This window comes from Anguilla rostrata, chromosome 16 (assembly GCF_018555375.3).
Source record: "Anguilla rostrata isolate EN2019 chromosome 16, ASM1855537v3, whole genome shotgun sequence".
In the NCBI taxonomy this organism is placed as follows: domain Eukaryota; kingdom Metazoa; phylum Chordata; class Actinopteri; order Anguilliformes; family Anguillidae; genus Anguilla; species Anguilla rostrata.
The window spans coordinates 7,571,159-7,589,700 of record NC_057948.1 but is presented as its reverse complement, the minus strand read 5'-3'; the positions used below and the strand labels follow the sequence as shown (position 1 = coordinate 7,589,700).

At 46.3% G+C, this 18,542-nt stretch overlaps 1 protein-coding gene across 1 annotated transcript in view; it reads right to left on the bottom strand.

Moving 5' to 3' along the window:
- The window catches only part of elp4 (elongator acetyltransferase complex subunit 4), a 79,748-nt gene that overhangs the window by 55,221 nt on the left and 5,985 nt on the right, over positions 1-18,542 (bottom strand). Inside the window, exons 3-6 of the mRNA XM_064312002.1 lie at positions 18,322-18,443; positions 12,966-13,094; positions 7,626-7,765; positions 1,036-1,120 (exon numbers count right to left, since the gene is read on the bottom strand). Of these exons, the coding sequence (XP_064168072.1) occupies positions 1,036-1,120; positions 7,626-7,765; positions 12,966-13,094; positions 18,322-18,443 (476 nt within the window). The remainder of the gene's footprint in view (positions 1-1,035; positions 1,121-7,625; positions 7,766-12,965; positions 13,095-18,321; positions 18,444-18,542) is intronic.

Here is an 18,542-nt window from a genome sequence, read left to right as displayed (position 1 = left end):
CTGCCAAATGCCTGTGATGTAATGTAATGTAATGCCTCTCATTTCAAACAGAGCGCCGCGCGTGCGCCGCTTAAATCGAAAACATTTCTTCAACGTCGGGTCGGTCCGTCCGGTCGCCGCTTCTCTTTGGCGGAAAGAGGCCCGAGCCATTTCGAGGTCGCTCGGCAGCACCGAAGAGTGACGGGCTGGGTTTTTCCAAAGCAGGCCTCGAGACCGGACGGTGGTGCGCTCACAGCCCAAGCATTTCTTTCGTTTTTTTGGTATTTTTTAATTTTTTAAAGGAGAGCAGACGTGATTTCGTGTTTTCCCCTTTATTCAGAAATGAGGAAAGACGAAAGGACGACGGGACGAAGAAAGGATGACGGGTCAGAAGGCGCCGCGCCGGGGTCTTCGCGTACGGCTTTGAGATACGGCCGCCAGACAGACCGCGCTACGCGCGTCGCCCGTCGAGCAAGACGCCGCCGACGCAGACGCAGCCTCTTAACCGAATTCACAGGCTGGTTAAACCCTGCGCCGCTAACCAGCGCGACCCCGCTCGAATCCAGCCGCGTAGCGACGAGGCTAACCCGTCGAACGCGAGCGCCGCGAGCCGCGTTCCGCGCTAGCAAACGACAACGCGCTTTAATTTACCGTCTCGCGGTCGCGTCGAGGGAACGGGGCTAGCGCGGCGCGGCTAGGCAGCGCGGCTAGGCGGCGCGAGGCTCTTATCCCAAACCGCGGAGAGAGAAGCGGAGGAACGGCGTCGAGGGCGCTCGGGGAGTCGCGGGCGGGGGTGGCAGACTGGGATTGGGGGGGGGGGGGGGGTTAATGAGAGCGAGCGTATTGCCGACGATCTGTTTCTTCCTCCCTTGTTTACGCCTGGGAGGCGCCTGGAAACGGCCCGTTTGCCGTCGACGCGGGGGGGGGGGCTCCCAGGGGGCCCCCGCCGGAGCGCGGCGAAAAAACAACATTAGGTGCCTGATTACCAGCCGGCGGAGGTTCGAGGAGGGCAGGGGGGGTGTTCGGGGAAAGGGGGCGGGCCCCGGAGCCATTTACCTGGGGGGTGGATCCGTCGAAGCCCTGGCTGCGGATCGCCCCCTGGATGGACCGGAGCAGGGCGCGGTACCCCTCGATCATCTGGCTGCGGGACACACACAGAAGGAGCGCGGTCACACGGACATTCCCCGGAAAACCCAGCACTGTCCTCCCAAGCAACTGAACCTGGAGTAACAGCTGTGACATCACAGTCGATGACATCACACGGTTCTGTCCATGCAGACTCGTGACGGAACCGTTTCAAAAGGTCAAGTCAACTTTATTTATAAAGCACAAGTGACATTTACCACAGTGAGAAAGCACACAAAAGAGTATAAACCATTACAGATCAGAGCGACTAGGACAGATGTCGTAGCGGAGAACGTCCCAATACAGCCATTAATTATTCATTAAAAATAATTAAATTAACAAAGCAGAATAGCAGAAGCAAAAATGTATTTACACACACACAGATATTGGGCAAAATAAACCGAAAACCCACATGAAAAAATGACTAACACTGAAGCAGCTAAATTACAATTACAAAGGCAGATATAGAGATGAATCATATATGTCAATTAGCACTACGTGTTGAGGTCTGACAAAAGAGGTCTGACAGTCAACCCTGGGCTGTGTGAGTTTCCAAAGCAAAATGACTAACAGAGTTCCCAAGAGGCAAAATATCTGGAGTCCCAATTGCTAGAGACGACCTGAAATGAGCAAAATGCTTCAGCTGAGCATTACTGACACTTAAAATCAATCAGTTAAATCCGCGTTACAGCCCTGAGCCCTTAAGAGTCTGAAAAACACATTTTCCAACCCTGTTCCCGCAAAGAAAACACCTCAAAATAACGTGGTCTGCGGATGGAGAACAGCACCGAGCGTAACACTCTTGTCCATGCCCTAGGTCACTAATAACCGCAACGGTCTTGCTGAGAGCAGCACCCAACACTGTCCTCTGCGTCCTCAGGAGTTAACGGAAAATATCGATGAGTCAAAATAACGAATCAATTTAGGGCTCCGAGAGGCGGGGGCTGTGATCGTGGGCCGTGAGCTCGTCCCGCGGTGCCGGCGGGACTCGGCGAGCGGCGGACTCAGCCGGGACGGGGACGGCTTCGTTACGACGGCCTCGTTTACCGCCAGCGAAGCTCAGAGGATGACAACGGTGCGGCGTTTCTGCATTAAAGCATTAGCACGGCGCTAATGACGGATACACCACACAACACACACACACACACACACACACACACACACACAACACACACACACACACACACACACACACACACACATGCAGGCACACACATATACACACGCGCGCACACACATGCATTCGAGCACAAACACACGCATACACGCACGTACGTACACACACACACGCACGTACACACACACACACACGCATGCGCACACACACAAACAGGTACACACCACAAACACACACAAATACGCACACACACACACCTGATCGCTGTTCTCTCTAATCTCTCACTGTCCGCATCACTTCCTCCCCCCGTTTTCACCCTGCCCCCCCCTCCTTCCCCCCTCCCTCCCTCCCTCCCCCATTCACCTCACCCACTTGCTCTCATTCCCCTCTCTCCATCTCTCTCTCAACCTATCCACCTACCCCTCGCTTCCCCTCGCTTGCCTCTATCTCCCTCTGTCTCTCTTTCATTCCCCAGCAGCTGACTGAGACCTTCTCTTTCGCTGTGTTCATCCTTCCCTCGCTCTGCGACCTGACTGTTTTCCCACAGGCACCTACAGATCTTCTAGGAAAGGGACAACAAACAATAAGCCTTTAAAAAGACCTTCTGGAATCATATGTGATATTAGAAAGGGCTGACTGCATTTGTGACAGTTACTGGCACAACACAATTTGCATTTCATACAATTTGTTGGGGTAGTCCCAATAACACTGACATTTACAATAACATTTACTACAAAACGGCAGAACAAGCTTAACTATGAGAATTAAACTAAAACCTTTTTGCATAAAGTATGGGCGAAGATATAAAAATATAAACGGATTGAAGACATTTGAACAAAAGCTTAATAGTAATTAGCAAATCTTTAAATTCAGAAACAGGGTTGATAAATACAATTAAAAAAAAACCTGGTGACATCATTAAGTCATTCAGCATGTGATAATGAGTCTGGGGCACTCCAGACTTTTATAAAAAATTTGATTTTAAACTGTATTGACAGGTGACATTTGTTAAATGTCAAATGCATCCTTCAACTTAGGGAAGCGAGGCCATTTTCGAGCTTGGAGTGAACGTTTTTAAAATTTCACAAGATGCAAAAAAAAAAAAAAAAAAACCATGGTCACATTAATGCCTTCCCGGTAGCAAAAATACAGTCTTCATTTTTTTTTAAACAAGTCTCCACAGCGCACGCTGTCAAACTGTGTGCGTTTCCGTCCTCCCCTTCCGTGGTACGCGGTGCTCGCGAGTCCTTTCGGCTGTCGTCAAGCACGGCTTATCCGAACGCTCCATTTTGTTACACAAACATAACGTTTGAGTGGCGGGCCCCTGACTCAAACCGTGGAGAGCGACTGACCCCGTTAAGACCGAATCACATTCAGATTTCCCCAAACAATAGTGCCCTCTAACCCCGCTGAGCTAAACACCATTCATTTGCCCTGAATAAAATTTTTTAAAAGATTTTTTTTTTTTTGTGCTCACAACCCCCCCCCCCCCCCACCCCCCATCTCATTCCACGTTTGGGGAAGAGAAGCACACGCTTCCCCCACAGCCACCATTGTGTTTAATAAATTGTATCATGGTCTTCCCACAGAGCTCATTTCATACAGATAATGACGAGGGCCAGGTGATGATCCACGAGAGCGAACGCGTGAGCTAATTAAGACTGCGGCCCCCGGACCAGCGGCACTGCAGCGCTCGGCAAGATGCAAAGCCTGCATAGCAAAAGCCTCTATTTAAGCAACAGGGTCTAGGTGTCACCTGGAGAGCAATTCATACCAATTATACCTTATCATGAAATCTCCCAATTTAATAGTCAGGAAAAAAAAAACTACACGGGGAAACCGGCTACATGCAAGAGGCCACAGCTAAACGATTCGTTTGTAAGTGCGGGTCTGAGCTGTCACAGTGTAGGACTGGCTGTAGGCGCGTCCTCTCTTCGAGGGACTATGATGCTGTTATCCGTCTTGAAAATTTGTAGCAAAGGCGCTTCCTAGTGAAACTCTCTCCTTCCCCCGAGAGGTCTAAAGAAAAACCGGGGACAGAGAGCGACGTGCTACAGCGCCAATGGATTTCGACGAGAGGTGAAGGACGGTGCACCGCACCCAAAAGTACTGAAGTGGTGTTACTGTTAGCGGACTGTTATCTTCCGTAAAATGGAAACGGTGGCCGCCTTCTGTCTCAAAGACGGCCATCTCGCCATCTCCTGCCTTCGGAGACAGCTGCCCTCGTAAGCGTCGAGTTCATCTCCCCCAAAATGGAAACCCCCTCCCCGGCCCAACCACGAAGAAGGTAGCGCCTATGGCTGTGACCAAAAACGCACACTACGCACTTTAAATTTAAAGTATGTACTGCATACTAACAGTCCTGCACACTATTTAGCAGGTACAATTTCATATGCAAGTATGCTGTATTCCAGAAATATATGTATACTTTCTACTTGCTAGTCAAGAGGACTTGACAACTCACACACACTACCCTTAAAGCTAACCTCTTCCCACAGAGATTTGCGAGAAGCCCATCATTGTTTGCTTGATAACCTATTCGAATTGCTCTAAAAACTAAAAAACAAATTGTTCCATTCTGTGCCTTTAGCCTTTAGAATGCATGTTACATGGGAGAATACAGGAATCTGGCCATTTTATTCATGATAGTTGCCTATTTGCTAGCTCACTGACAGCAACTGCTGTTTCCAGCTACAGCTATTAACTGGCCATGTAGTTAGCTAGCTAAGTCAGCTAATGCTACGAGTGCTAATGCTCGCTAACTGGCAATAAATAGCTACTGACAGTTTATAATACTGTGGGTAACTTTGTTTGGAGTAACTTTACGCAAATGACATGGGTAATTAGGATTCTATTTCTAATTTATTAGTTTAGATACAGTTACGACAGTACTAGGAAAACAAATCAGCACTAAAACACAACAATTTCAGCCACTGCAGAATAACATTGGAGGAGGAATCACTGCTGTGTTAAATGAATTCTGCCGCATTCGATTTGTGCATGTGGCTAGAATCGGTATCATTTTACTATAAGATCACATGAATTGACATTAATGTAGTTTTTAAGATGAATTCATGATGTACAAATACATAAATTAAGCATGAAATTAATTTAGTAAGTAACAAATACATTAACGTATTTGTTACATTGTTTTTTTACACATTGTCAAAACATGGGATAAACCTATAATTAGTTATACATCAACTGTTATTAACTTTTTAATCGCAATATGAATTGCCATTAAGTAATGCTAGTTAACATGATACATGATACAATGTACAAATACAATAACAAAGCTGCAAACAAAGCTAAGTTTTCAGTAGTTAGCAGTTAACAACTACATTGGTTCATACCAAATTCATGTGACCTTATTGTGAAGTGTGACCAACAAATCCTCCATCCACTCAGTCAAGACACAGCCATATGCTTGTTGCTGGTGCGGGCCGATGGCTAGGATTGTGCATTGCCCAGTGAGCTTAAACAAAAAGAAATTGGTCCCAGGAAATAGACAGTGGTATAGTGGCAAGAAATTTTCCAAGATGAAATATGTTGCCTGAAATAGCAACCCGGGTTTATGGAGCACACGTTGAAATTTGTGGTTTATTTTAAAATGGATTCTTGGCTTATTCGGGAGCAGACTCGACTGCCTTTACCTATGCTGTTATTCTGTCCTGCAACACTGTTTTGGATGTGCACGTATTGATATATATTTTTTTTGCTATAACAGCAGTATCAGGCCAGTTTGTGCCAAAATAAGGCCCTAGTCTTACTTACTCACAATTTACAGCCAGTTCTGACCAGTCCTGTCATTCACTGGCGGCAGTGTAGTATAATGGGAAAGGAGCTGGTCTTGTAGCCTAAAGGTCGCAGGTTCGATTCCCCGGTAGGACACTGCCGTTGTACCCTTGAGAAAGGTACTTAACCTGCATTGCTCCAGTATATATCTAGCTGTACAATTGGATACAATGTAAGTATCCAATGTAAGTATAAGAGCGTCTGCTAAATACCTGTAAACTCAAAAAAGCATTCATTTATACAATAAAATTCAACATACAATTCTGGGAATTTGATTCAAACAGGGAGGCCAGGCTGTTTTCTTGTGCTGTGGCAGCTACACTGGATGATAGGTTATCTAGCTATAGCGAGCTTACAGAAGGCATTATGGTAGCTATATAGTACATATTTATAGCTACCGCTGAACTAGCAAAATAGCAAGCTTGCATTGCAAGGCAGCCAATGGGCCAATCTGGCAATACTTTTTCCACAATAGCACATTATAAGCTACCCTAAAAATAACGTTGCAGTGTAGCTAAAAGCTATTCCCATTTCCTTCTGTAACATTAAACACTGAGGACATAACTCATGTTCAGTTTTAGCCACTGTAAAGTGCCGATAAGAAGTTATAATGCTGTTTCGCATTATGTGGATGTTCTTGTAATCCACTGAAGCAAGTTTTGTTCAGAGGGAAGACTAATATGGGCGGAAACGAGAAAGTTCAATTCAGGGGAAGGTGTGGCCACTGAGTCTCTGTGGTGGGTGCTTGAAAAAGTAAACCACCCCCAGCCAATCAAATCGAGCGGCAGAGATCTGCAGCCAACCAATCAGATTACAGGAGGCCTAGGCCACAGAAATTAACAAAAACTTTTGTTAACCATGACCACATGCTTAAAAAAAAACATTTTACTTGTCTGTATCTTCCAAACCTTCACAATGGAAAGGACATCACTTCATAAAAATAAAAAAATATTTGTCACAAAAATCACAAAATCACAATTCCCTCATGGTTTGCCAATGACCAGGACGCCAAGGTTGCAGAACACGTTCATTATTAAAACAACAGAAGCAAGAGCTTGAGTCCAAACATTTAACACCGTTTAACATTTTGCCGTGGCAATGGAAAATGTTACTTTCTCCGGGTTGAGCTCGTTTTACCTCGTGAGCAAACACAACACTCGCATGGCTCGCGAACCAGGGGCCATTTTACCACCCTAATGGCTTAATGCATAAATTGTTAAAAGACTCTTGTTTGCTGATATAAAAACAGAGAGCTTCATAAAACTTTCTTCTCTGCAAAGTGGTCCAGATTGATTTGTTTGTCCTGCCGACTGGGGCCTCTTCTAATGCAAAGGAAAGGCCCAACGTTTTATTTTATTACGAAAGGTAGACAAACAGCGTAAAAAACCCCCGAAGGCAAACACGCTTCTATTTGCCCAAAACTCGCCAAACCTTTTACTCAGCAATCTGCGGCTTTAAAAGACAGAAACGTTTCTCGAAACGAAAGGAAAGTTAGATTATTTTACTGCCTTCGTTAACCGATTAGACGGCCGACCCGTTAACGATACGTTAAAGCAATTAGCACGAAAGTAGCGAACAGAATTCCGATCGCCCGCCTGCCCCTGCTTACCTTGGCTCTGCAGCGGAACCAAGGGCGACTTCCTGGGGAAGGAAGAAGCCGGTGCACTTGGCCGTCTGCCGCATCTCGGGGTCCATCGTCTTGGAGACGTCGTAGTAGTGGCCGAACCGCGAGGAGGAGGCCAGAGCGGTCTGCGGGACGGGGGGGGGGGGGGGGGGTAGGGGTGTGTTAGGGGGGGTAAGTGTAATGCCAAAGAGTAAAAAAAGAGTAATGCCACTCCGTGGAAGAGCGATTTTCAAAACACAGCCATCTTGCAAAAACGGCTCAATAAAACAATTCAGCGTATTCTATTGTGGCTGCAGTGGTAATGGTAAATTAATGAATCTGTAAGATGGAGCAGTCTGGATTAGAATGGAACAGATCATTTTTTAAATACAACCGTTTTTCACTGAAAACAGGGCCAAGGTGCCTACGAAAGCAAAAATGTGAAAACATTCCTTTATAATCGACTCAAATACTGGAAGAATGAAAAATCAGATTTTAAGCATTGGTCCTTTACACCCGTAAACAGAAAGCATTATTTATACACTGCTTCAGAAATGAAGTATGTGCTCACGCAATTTTATTTCTACAATGTGATAATGACTGACAATTATGTGTTAACTGCACAATTTTCTTGGTTGACCATTTAGCAGTTGTGAATAAAATACAAAAAATGACACCTATGTTTAGAACTACATACGAATATAACTACATAAATAAGTTAACTTCTGACTTCACAATTGAGGTCCCTACTTACACAAAAGGGCCTCTATTTGTAACCACTTGACTGAAGCAAACATCTTATGTCACATATTAGACGGCCATATACGCTGCTGACTGGGTTGTGATGCAAATTTCACTCTTTGTCATTAACCGTTGACTCGGTTTAGCCAAGCAAACAACAGGGAGAACTTTCAACGCATGCTAATTAGCGTAAACCAAAAAACTACAATACCGCCAAAACCACATGAAAACGCTTCCTGTAATCTCAGTAAGAACTACGAAAGTTACACAGAAGACATCGCGCCTTTACTTTTAGCCAGGGTTAGGAGGGAATCTGACGACACGAGGACAGGCGAAAACAAAAAGAACCGTTGCGCGCGGGGCCAGAAAGGAGAGCCGCACCTCAGATTTCAAACTAAACGGGGATGGGGGGCAGGAGGGGGGGGGGTGCACGGCCAGGGCCCTAATCTACTCTTAATCTGGATAAAGGATACCGATGCGTTTCTCTCTCCCCCCCCGCCCTTCGCCCCCCCCTCTCTTTTACGTTTTTCTGCGCCGGCCCGTCGCGGCTCATCCCCCCATTGTGGCCGGGCCGGCCTCCTTAACGTATTAGCAGGGCCTTGACTGGCTGAACTTTGATGTGATGTCTTCATTGAGGGAAAGCTCCGGGTTGCCCATTTCAGATGCAAATCCCCCCGGCGAGGCCTATCGGCGCTTTGTGAGGACCCGCAAAGGGAGGGGAGTCGGTCGGGGGGGGGAGGGGGGATGGGAAGAAAGAGGGAGGAGGGGGGAGAAATAAAACGAGATGTTTCCAAGGGCCTCCGAGGGGAATCCTTCGAGGGATGGGGGGCCGGGGGGGGGGGAGGGGGTAAGGGGAGGGTGCGCTGGTGTCCCTAATCCCACATTGCAATATGGATTAAGGTACGGGGGATAACCTTTCTTAGGGGGGGCAGAAGAAAGAGTGTAGCGCGCGGAAAGAAGAAAAAAAAAAAAAAAAACACAAGCCGGGGTCCGGGATTTAGCGGCTATAAAAAAAAAAACCCCGGCGCAATAAAAGCGTGCTCCGTGTCAGGGGGCCGTCTGAATAGCGCCTCAATGCGCCGCGTTCCCAGGCCCGGCGGGGAAGCTTGCAGGAACCTACCTAGACCCAGCTAAGCGTGAGTAATCTGCCCCGCGCTGAATGGGCCCGGGCCAGGCCCATTCATCCCCTTTTGGAAGTTTAAAGAGTTGATAAATTTATTATCAGTGGCGATTAGGGCCTTGCGCGCCTGTCACCTCCTCGCAGGTCCGAGAGGGGTGGGGGGGGGGGGCGGTGGGGGGAGAGAAGAAAGGGGAATGAAATCCATCAGCCGGGCCGGGAAGGCCGTTTCTCTACCTTCTCGCTCCCGAACGCCTCTAATTGCGATACTAACGTGCCAGAAACTCTCGGGTTCGAGTCGAGCCGAGGCGGAAACTTGATTTCGTGCTGCGACAGCTTATATAGGACGGAGTGTAGCACAGTGGGTAAGGAACTAGACTTGTAACCGAAAGGTCGCAGGTTCGATTCCCGGGTAGGACACTGCCGTTGTACCCTTGAGCAAGGTACTTAACCGAAATTGCTTCAGTATATATCCAGCTGTATAAATGGATACAATGTAAAAATGCTATGTAAAAAAGTTGTGTAAGTCGCTCTGGATAAGAGCGTCTGCTAAATGCCTGTAATGTAATGTAATGTATATACTGCCCCGAGTACACAAACCGGCTCATTCAGGAGGAGCTGCACCTTCTAATCTAAGTTAATTTGGTTAAATGGTAGCCTCCACCAGTTTGTAACCTAGGCTCGGGCTTATAAAAAATAATTTCACAAAAAGCTAAAACAGCTTGACAGATTTTTTTTTTTCTCCCACCGTATGCTTTCAATGGAGATGAGCGACAGACGAAAATATTTTTGTTGGCGAAACCCGAACAAACGTTCGGCAGGCGCCGTAATCGGTTCGTTTGTTTTTTCGTTTCCCCCCAACTGACGAAAGCGATGACATAGTTGTCAACGGCTCGCGAGGGCGAAACGAACGCTGTCAACGAGTCAAATAAGCTTTGTGCTCGCGGCTCCCGCTGGCGAAAGGGGCGGCCCGCAATGGGCTCGGGGGTTTCGATACAAATCACAAGCGCTCTCCACACACGCACTTCAGCACGTGGACAAACAGCTTCACCGGCTCCGTTCAGAGTTTCGCACCCGAGCGCGGCTGCGGAAAACCCGAGAGACAGAAAAAGGGCGTGTCACGCAACAATGCATCATGGGGTCCTTTGCTCATATAGCCTGTCCAATCACGGCCAGCGGAGTGAGATGAAGTGCCCGCACAGGGCAGGGGGGGAAAAGCTCGAGCGCACGGGACGTAATTTCACACAGTGAAGGCCGGCCGAGGTACTAGCCGAAAGTGCAGAGGGGCCAGGGACCCGATGCCTCTCTCCCTGCATATGCCTGACCAACCGGGTAGCAAGAGAGGGGAGGGGCTAACTGAGGGGCCAATCAGCTTCACTTTTACCCAGGCCCCTCCCACCCTTTACATCAACTCATCACCACTGATAAAAATATGAATTCACAGAAGATTGACTTAATAATAGGCCCTTGTCCACCGGGTTGTAGGAACTAAAAGAGGGCAGGAACTTTCCAGAACGGGGACTAAAGCGGTTCATGGACCATGTGGATGTTTGCTTTCCCACCGCACCACGAGGACCGTGAAGATTAGGCGAAGTAGGAGGAAGTGATGGGGGAGAAAATCGTTAAGTTTTAAGACGTCATTTCTGCACGAAACATCTATTTGAGCCACACAGGATATTGTGGTCTTTAATTTTTCTAAAATCCGGCTTTGGTTTTTTTTTCTTCTTGGCATTGCTTAGCGAAATGGTCTATGCCCAGTCCATCTAAATGCAAAGAAATCAATTTGGTACACCTTTTCGTTACGAGTCGCAGAATCAAATTCCCTCAAATCTTCCTCTGACAAGATCCTAATCCAAGCTTGCATCGTTGGTCCATGATTTTGCATGATTTTCTTCGTCCATTTAAAATCCTGCTTGCTCGCTAGCTGTTGCTAAATGTTTTTCAGTAGCCTGAATTTAAAATGGCGCTTACAGTCTGCTTGGCAATTCAACTAATTAGCGATGTCCAGCACTGCAATCGCCACCCCAATAGTTTGTGGAGCTTAGAAAAGTACTACCTCAGGAAAACGGGGGATTAAGAACCTTGCCCCAGGAACCAAAATCAGCCCTGGTTCCCCCGGTGGAAAAGGTTTAGCTCTCAATATTTCTTTTCCCTTCGCAGTTTCATTTAGTTCATTTTCTTGTGCAACATTATTCAATGTTTTTCAAAATGACTATGTAAATGTAAAATACTCCACAAAAATGAAAAATATCAAACACCTGTTTGACACTGTGACTCGAAGTTTAGCACAAAGCACACAGTCGTCAGACAGTCCACACGTGCCACCCTCAAAGCAGTCGTGCAGGTACGCGCTGAAGCCGTCAGTCATCTTCACGTGCAGCTCTTCGTCGACTCCGTACAGCCGCTGCGATGGAACATTCATCGCTATGGAAACCTGATGGGCTAACAGCCGGTGCCTTGTCTGTCTCTGGACGGCGTCTCATATCAATCACCTGGAGTGGACCTCGACGATCCACGAGGGCTAGCATAATGCTAATACTTTACTTTACTGACACTTAGCACTGTTATCCCAAGCAAGTTATACAATGCAAACACAAGCGCAAAGATCGGGGATCAAAGTGCAGTACTTCCCCAGAGGGGGAAAGTATAATCCCAAGAGAGACAGTGCAAGTGCAAAAGTGCAGACTTGAGTGACAGCTGTTAAAAAGGGTTGCCAGCCCAAACGCCTGATTAGCTTTTTAAATCTTTTTCATTCTCATTTTTTGTTTTCTGATCTAGTTTAGTTTAGTTTATTTGCACACGGTAAAAGAAAAAAAAATACAACAAATAAATTAAAGTAGTACATGTGCAGGTTAGATAAGAAGCTCAAAGAGCTTATATCGAAACCTCACCAGTTACAAGGTTACGTTCACAGTTATTGTATATTCATGTTCAGGTGATACAAACATGAAAAGGTATAAATACTGAAATACAGTGATATAATGGTGTCTTAATAAAATAGGTGCAACAAATATTAACAGATTGTAGAGATAGTGAACAGGTGCAACCAATAATCCTGTGGTTCTTTGCGGTTGTTCATTTAAAGTAAGTTAAAGCTCATTTGCTTAATTCTATTCTTGTTTGTATGAGCATTAAACTACATTAAATGAACAACAGCAAAGAGTAGTTCAGTTTTCTTACCTTAAAGACATACTATGCAGGATTTCATAGGCTGTGTTCACAATCAAAGTAGTATCACCACACCTACCCCTCCCCACACAGAAAACAGCGCCACACCCAGAAATGTCCCAAACACATTTTACAATAACAAACACAGGTAAAGGTGCACAAATTCGAAAGTGCGTAAAGACAGAGATTGCCAGTGCATCATAGATACGCCTACGCTTGGTTATTTTGTAATATTTTTAAGGTAAAAATCCTGCATAGTATGCCTTTAAAGCCCGCTGTTCTCCCTTCACACGCCATAGTAAGCAAACACCTGTGGTCACCTGCACTTTCGGAAGGTTCTGGTAGCGCCAGGCTATTTTCATGGAGTCCGGGGCCTCGGGGTCACATGTCCCCTGACCCTCCTCGCTTCTCGGGCTGGCGATGTCGTCCAGTATTGGTGCCGGGAGCTCCTAAAAAAAAATATACATGAAGAAATTATAGTCAATTATGAGCCAGTTTACTCATGTACACAGAACATACACTCTCAATCTATACAACCGATAACAGTGCAACTCTAAATATCTATGTGAAAACCAACTTACTGATATAAAAATACAAATTTCGCTAAACACAACATGACCATTATGAAAAGCAATGCATAATACTGCAATATATCACATTTTATAAATGCATAATTTGCATATTTTTCAAGTTCAAATATATAATATTTATCATTTTTATATTTCAATTTCCATTAAGGGACACATATTGCTGATCCCACTCCAGCTGCAAAATAACAGTAGAAGGTTAATGGTAATAACTGGTACAGTGAAGGATATATTGCTATGAATAACAAGCCTGGGAAAAATGGTATTTTGCATTCAGCAACTTCAATGAATACCTGTGTCGGTTAACTTTATATACGTAAACATAATTGGAGATTGAAATTGATTTTACATTGTGCAGAGGGGAAATTCAATGTCTTTACAAAATGACAAGCTGTACGGAAATGTATAAAATGGTCATTCAACGGCTGATTTGCACATGACTGATATATATCCAATCAAATTCTTTATTTTAGGGTTTATATGTTGAAGCAAAAAAAAAAAGTTCCTTCTCACACAACACCCATTCAACGCTATCAACATCCTGGAGAAATTATGGAAAGGAAAAAGCTGTTTTTCTTTCCTGCACTTCGTAAGAGAGCCTATTAATAGAACATGCGCTAAGTTAAAGCTGAGGCTTTCTTCAACAAATAAAGGAAAGAGGAGAAGAGGTGTTACTGGGTCCTCGACACAGCCCGGAGTAACACAGGTCTCTGTACACAAACTTGGATGTACCAGCCCCCAGAGGAGCCCTATCCTACCGTGCGCAATAACAAAAAACAAGCTACTGTCGAGCAAATAACACCTCGAATTAGCGCCTCCGCACATCGCAGCGCCAGCGCCCCTCATTAGAGCTGCGAGCGGCCGTAGGCCAATCAGGGGGAAGGCGGGTCCGTGCCCAGCCGTTGGGGTAATTAAAGGCCCCTGTAACTTGCTGGGCTGGCCAGCGTGGCGGCAGCGCTCTCCCTCTCCCTCTCCCTCTCCCTCTCCCTCTCCCTCTCCCCCTCCCCCTCCCTCTCTCTCTCCTCCTCTCTCTCTCTCTCTCTCTCTCTCTTCTCCTCACTCCCTCCTCTCTCCCCTCTCCTCTCTCTCCTCCTCTCTCTCTCTCTCTCTCTCTCCTCTCTCTTCAGCGGGCGGCAGCTCGCTGCACGCACCGCCGCCTCCTCTTCCCGTGACTAGGAGCTCCTCCAGGGACGGACTGCTCTGTGTACGGCTGTCAGGATTAATGTGAGAGAGCGGGATAGGAGACAGAGACAGGACTCCACAGGAGAGGGACCTGCTGCGCTACAGCAAGCAAGCACACACACACGTACACACACGTACACACGCACTCAAACATATATACACATGCACGCACGCACACGCACACAGACACAAACCTATTATTTTTTTTCTGTCTCTGCCTTGTAATGAAGGCATCCACGTGGTACGGGGTTCTGGCAGGTAGACTTCGGTAGACCTCAAATTAATGCTCAGTTGGTACAGGGCACTGGGGCCTACTAATGCGTGCCAAAAAAACGCCATTCCGAACACAATCACACCACCAGCAGCCTGCACCACTGAGACATGGTAGGATGGACCCATGGATTCATGCCGTTAACGCCAAATTCTCACCCTACCGTCCACACGTCGTGGCAGAAATTGTGATTCACCAGACCGGGCAATGTTTTCCCATCTTCGGTCGCCCAGTTTCGGTGATCACGTGCCCATTGTAGCTTCCTCTTCCTGTTCTTGGCTGGCAGAACTGGAACCCCGGAACTGGTCTGCTGCAGTAGCCCGTTCAACAGTTTTGCGTTCATAGACGTCCTTCAGCACACTTAAGTCGTTAAACTGCTGTTATTCGAGCGTCCGTGGCCTTTCTGTTTGCTTGAACACGCCTGCTCCTCCATCCTCTCTCATTAACAAGGCGTTCACCCACAGAACCGCCACTCGCTGGATGTTTTTTGTTTATCGCACCATTCTCTGTAATCCCTAGAGACCGTAGTGTGCGAAAATCCCAGGAGGGCAGCTGCTTCTGAGAAGCTGGAACCACCAACACGTGGCACCAACAATCATACCGCGGTCAAAGTCGCTTAGATCATGCTTCATGCCCATTTTTACCGTTCGGTTAAAACCAACTAAAGCTCTTCACTGTGTCTGCATGCTTTATGTACTGAGATGTAGCCACATGATTCACTGGTTGGAGGACCAGGCTATTTGTGTTAATGAGCAGGTGTACCTAATAAAGTTTCAGATGCAATTCACAACCCTCACCCACTATGCGTAACTGCTGACACACAATGCAAATCTACCACAACGCCCTCATTTAAAACAAACTTGAAAAGCCTCTGCATTCTTAATTCAAGTGACCTAGGGCAGGGGTGTCCAGTCTTATTATAAAAGGGCTGGTGCAGGTGCAGGCTTTTGTTTTAGCCCAGCACTAAGACACCTGAATCTACTCATCAAGGTCTTGAGTGAGGGTTAGAGATTAGTCAATTTGTTGAATCGGGTGTCTTTGTGTTGGGCTATAACAAAAAACCTTCACCCATAACCGGCCCTTTTCGGATAAGACGGGACCCCCCTGACTTAGCGGCAATACAGCAACCCAACGCGTCTTTACCGTGCTTGAGCGGGTCTGCAGAACGGAGAGTCTCGTGTCATTCCATTCACAAGTTAGCACGTTAGCATCATAGTTTAAGAATCTCAAAGACATACCGCTCTGGGTTTGGCCATTTCCCCCGCAAGGAGGTTAACGCATAAGCCAACCCTGAACGCCGGGTCCTGAGTGTTAGCCTATTTTTTGCAATATGGTCCAGAGGCAGAGAACGATATAAACGATTTCAAAAAAAGGAATGTGGAAACGACCGTATTTCTCGGACCGGACTGTCAGAAACACTCTGGGGTATTTACAGCCTCTGATACCTAGCCTATACCAACTGACCTGTTCCAAATCGTTCATATGGAAAGCAGACGTTAAGCCACAACCCCTTCCTCAATATATCCATCAATATATCTGCAATTTCCATCTCGTTTGGCTTCTGATTTCAAAATGGCTTTTGTCACCTTGTCTGTAGGAAAGATAGATGTTTTCCAGGGGAGACAGATTTAACAATGTGACCCCCCTCCCCCTCTATAAAGACCCCACGACATTGTGTTATACTCCGGAGTGTGATAAAAAAGCTGTAACGTTAATGGGGGCCCATCGTTAAGGAGGTTCCGGTTGACCACGCGTGCACAGGGAGGTGCAGCAGAGTCAGGCTACATGGCCACTCCAACAGGCCACTCCGATTCACCAGCTCCACGCTTTTAAACATGATTTACTGAGGATTTATTCATGTAGTATAACATGGAGTTGTACAATCCACAGACAAGCACAGTACAGATAGTGGAGCAACACACATCATTGAACTGGTGTCAAAAAAACCATCACCGCACATACAGAAAATTGCCTACGGTAAAGAATGTCAGCATAGAGCAAGCACAGAAGCCCAGTCAGGCCCATGATCCATGATAAGCATATGGCCCATGTCTTCTGTGATGTCCTCAGAACTATCTCTCTCTCTCACACTCACTCACACATACACACACAAACAAACACACACACACTCACTCACACACACACACACACACACACACACACAAACAAGCAAACAAACACACACAGACTCTTGCTGAACTCAAATGAAACACATTGGAAATGAACTTCTAATTCCTTTTAAACAGAGTATTCCTTGCACCATATATCTAAACGCTCCAGGCGCTATTTCCTGAAAATAAACTTCAACCAAGATGCAACGTCGACTCGCACGCCTTTTTCATCAAAACACGCCCTCACGAAACAGAGTTCTTAACACATCACGGTGAAAAGTGATTCATTTTCAACCGACACCGTGAAATAAACATAGAGCGGGTCCCCCCCCCCCCAAAAGCGTGTCCGTCCGCATCGCTCGGTGGAATCTCTCGGTCTCCAAACAAAGTGATTTCGGAGATGGAAACCCTAATGCTGCCGTCACCTTTCCCGGGCTGACAACAATAGGCCCGAATGTTTTTCAGCGGTGATGGGTAAATTGCCGGGTAGTAAAATATTATATCTAAGGTAGGTGGACGGGTCTTTTTATCCGGGTGCTCGTCTCCATCAGTCTCATGGCGGAGGGATAATTACGGTCTGTTAGATTGTCTCTCTCTCTCTCTCTCTCTCCGCATGGGAGCGTCGGTGGCATTCGTCACCGGCGGAGGGAAGAGGACAGTAATGGTCCAGAAATTAACATCTGTTGCCGTCTCATATTGTCAAAGTAATGACAAGCCCTCAACTTTGACCTTTGCCGATTACCGAATCAAAAAAAGAAAAGTCATTAATGTCCCGCGCTACAAATTACAACCTGCGTGTTTTGAAAGGCCCCTGGACACAAAAAAAAAAAAAAAAAATGTCTGGGAATATCCGGTGCGTCTCCTTACGTTACGTCAAGCTCATTGTGTCGATTAGGAAGCCACCTCTTAAAACCCGTTATTTAATCGTCACTCAGAGCCTAACCTCACATTTTTCCCGTGCATCATTAAAGGTCACTGCTAATATCTCGAAAACGACTCGCGCGCAGGTAATTTGCGCTCATCAAACGTTTTCGCGAAACACGCGTGTAAAATAGTCGACGGTAACGGTAGTGAGGGGGAAAAAAGATTTTCGAAAATAAAAAATAGCATTTCATGTTCTTCTAACATTTTAAGTTCTTTCAGTGTTCCGAAAGACATTATGACATCTTGGAGAGGCAAGTCAACTCCTGAGAGATTTCCCTGCCAATGTAAAGCGGAACATTCTGGAATCTTAAGATAAGACATGCTGTACAGGGCACACAGAACTGGGCTCGTAACCGAAAAGTCGCAGGTTCGATTCCCGGGTAGGACACTGCCTTGCCCCCAGAGCAAGGTACATAACCTGCATTGCTTCAGTATATATCCAGCTGTAAATGGGTGCAATGTAAATGCTATGTAGAAGTTGCATGACTACCTCTGGATAAGAGCGTCTGCTAAATGCCTGTAATGTAGTGTAATGGATAGAGCGTCTGCTAAATGCCTGCAATGTAATGTATTGTAATGTAATGCAATGGATAGCCTTTACCTGCAGGATCTCATCAGGGTGGTCTCTCGCTGACCCAATGAAGAGGCTGTGTCCACAGACCACGCCCTCAGCCAGGAAGTACTTCACCAGCATGCGAGAGTAGCTGTCATACTTGTCTTCCTCTGTCAAGGAAAAAAAAAAACAATTAGTTGAGAAAAAAAAAACACAAACTGTGAGTAATGGGAATTATGTTTGTTTACTTAAAATAATTCAACTTAAAC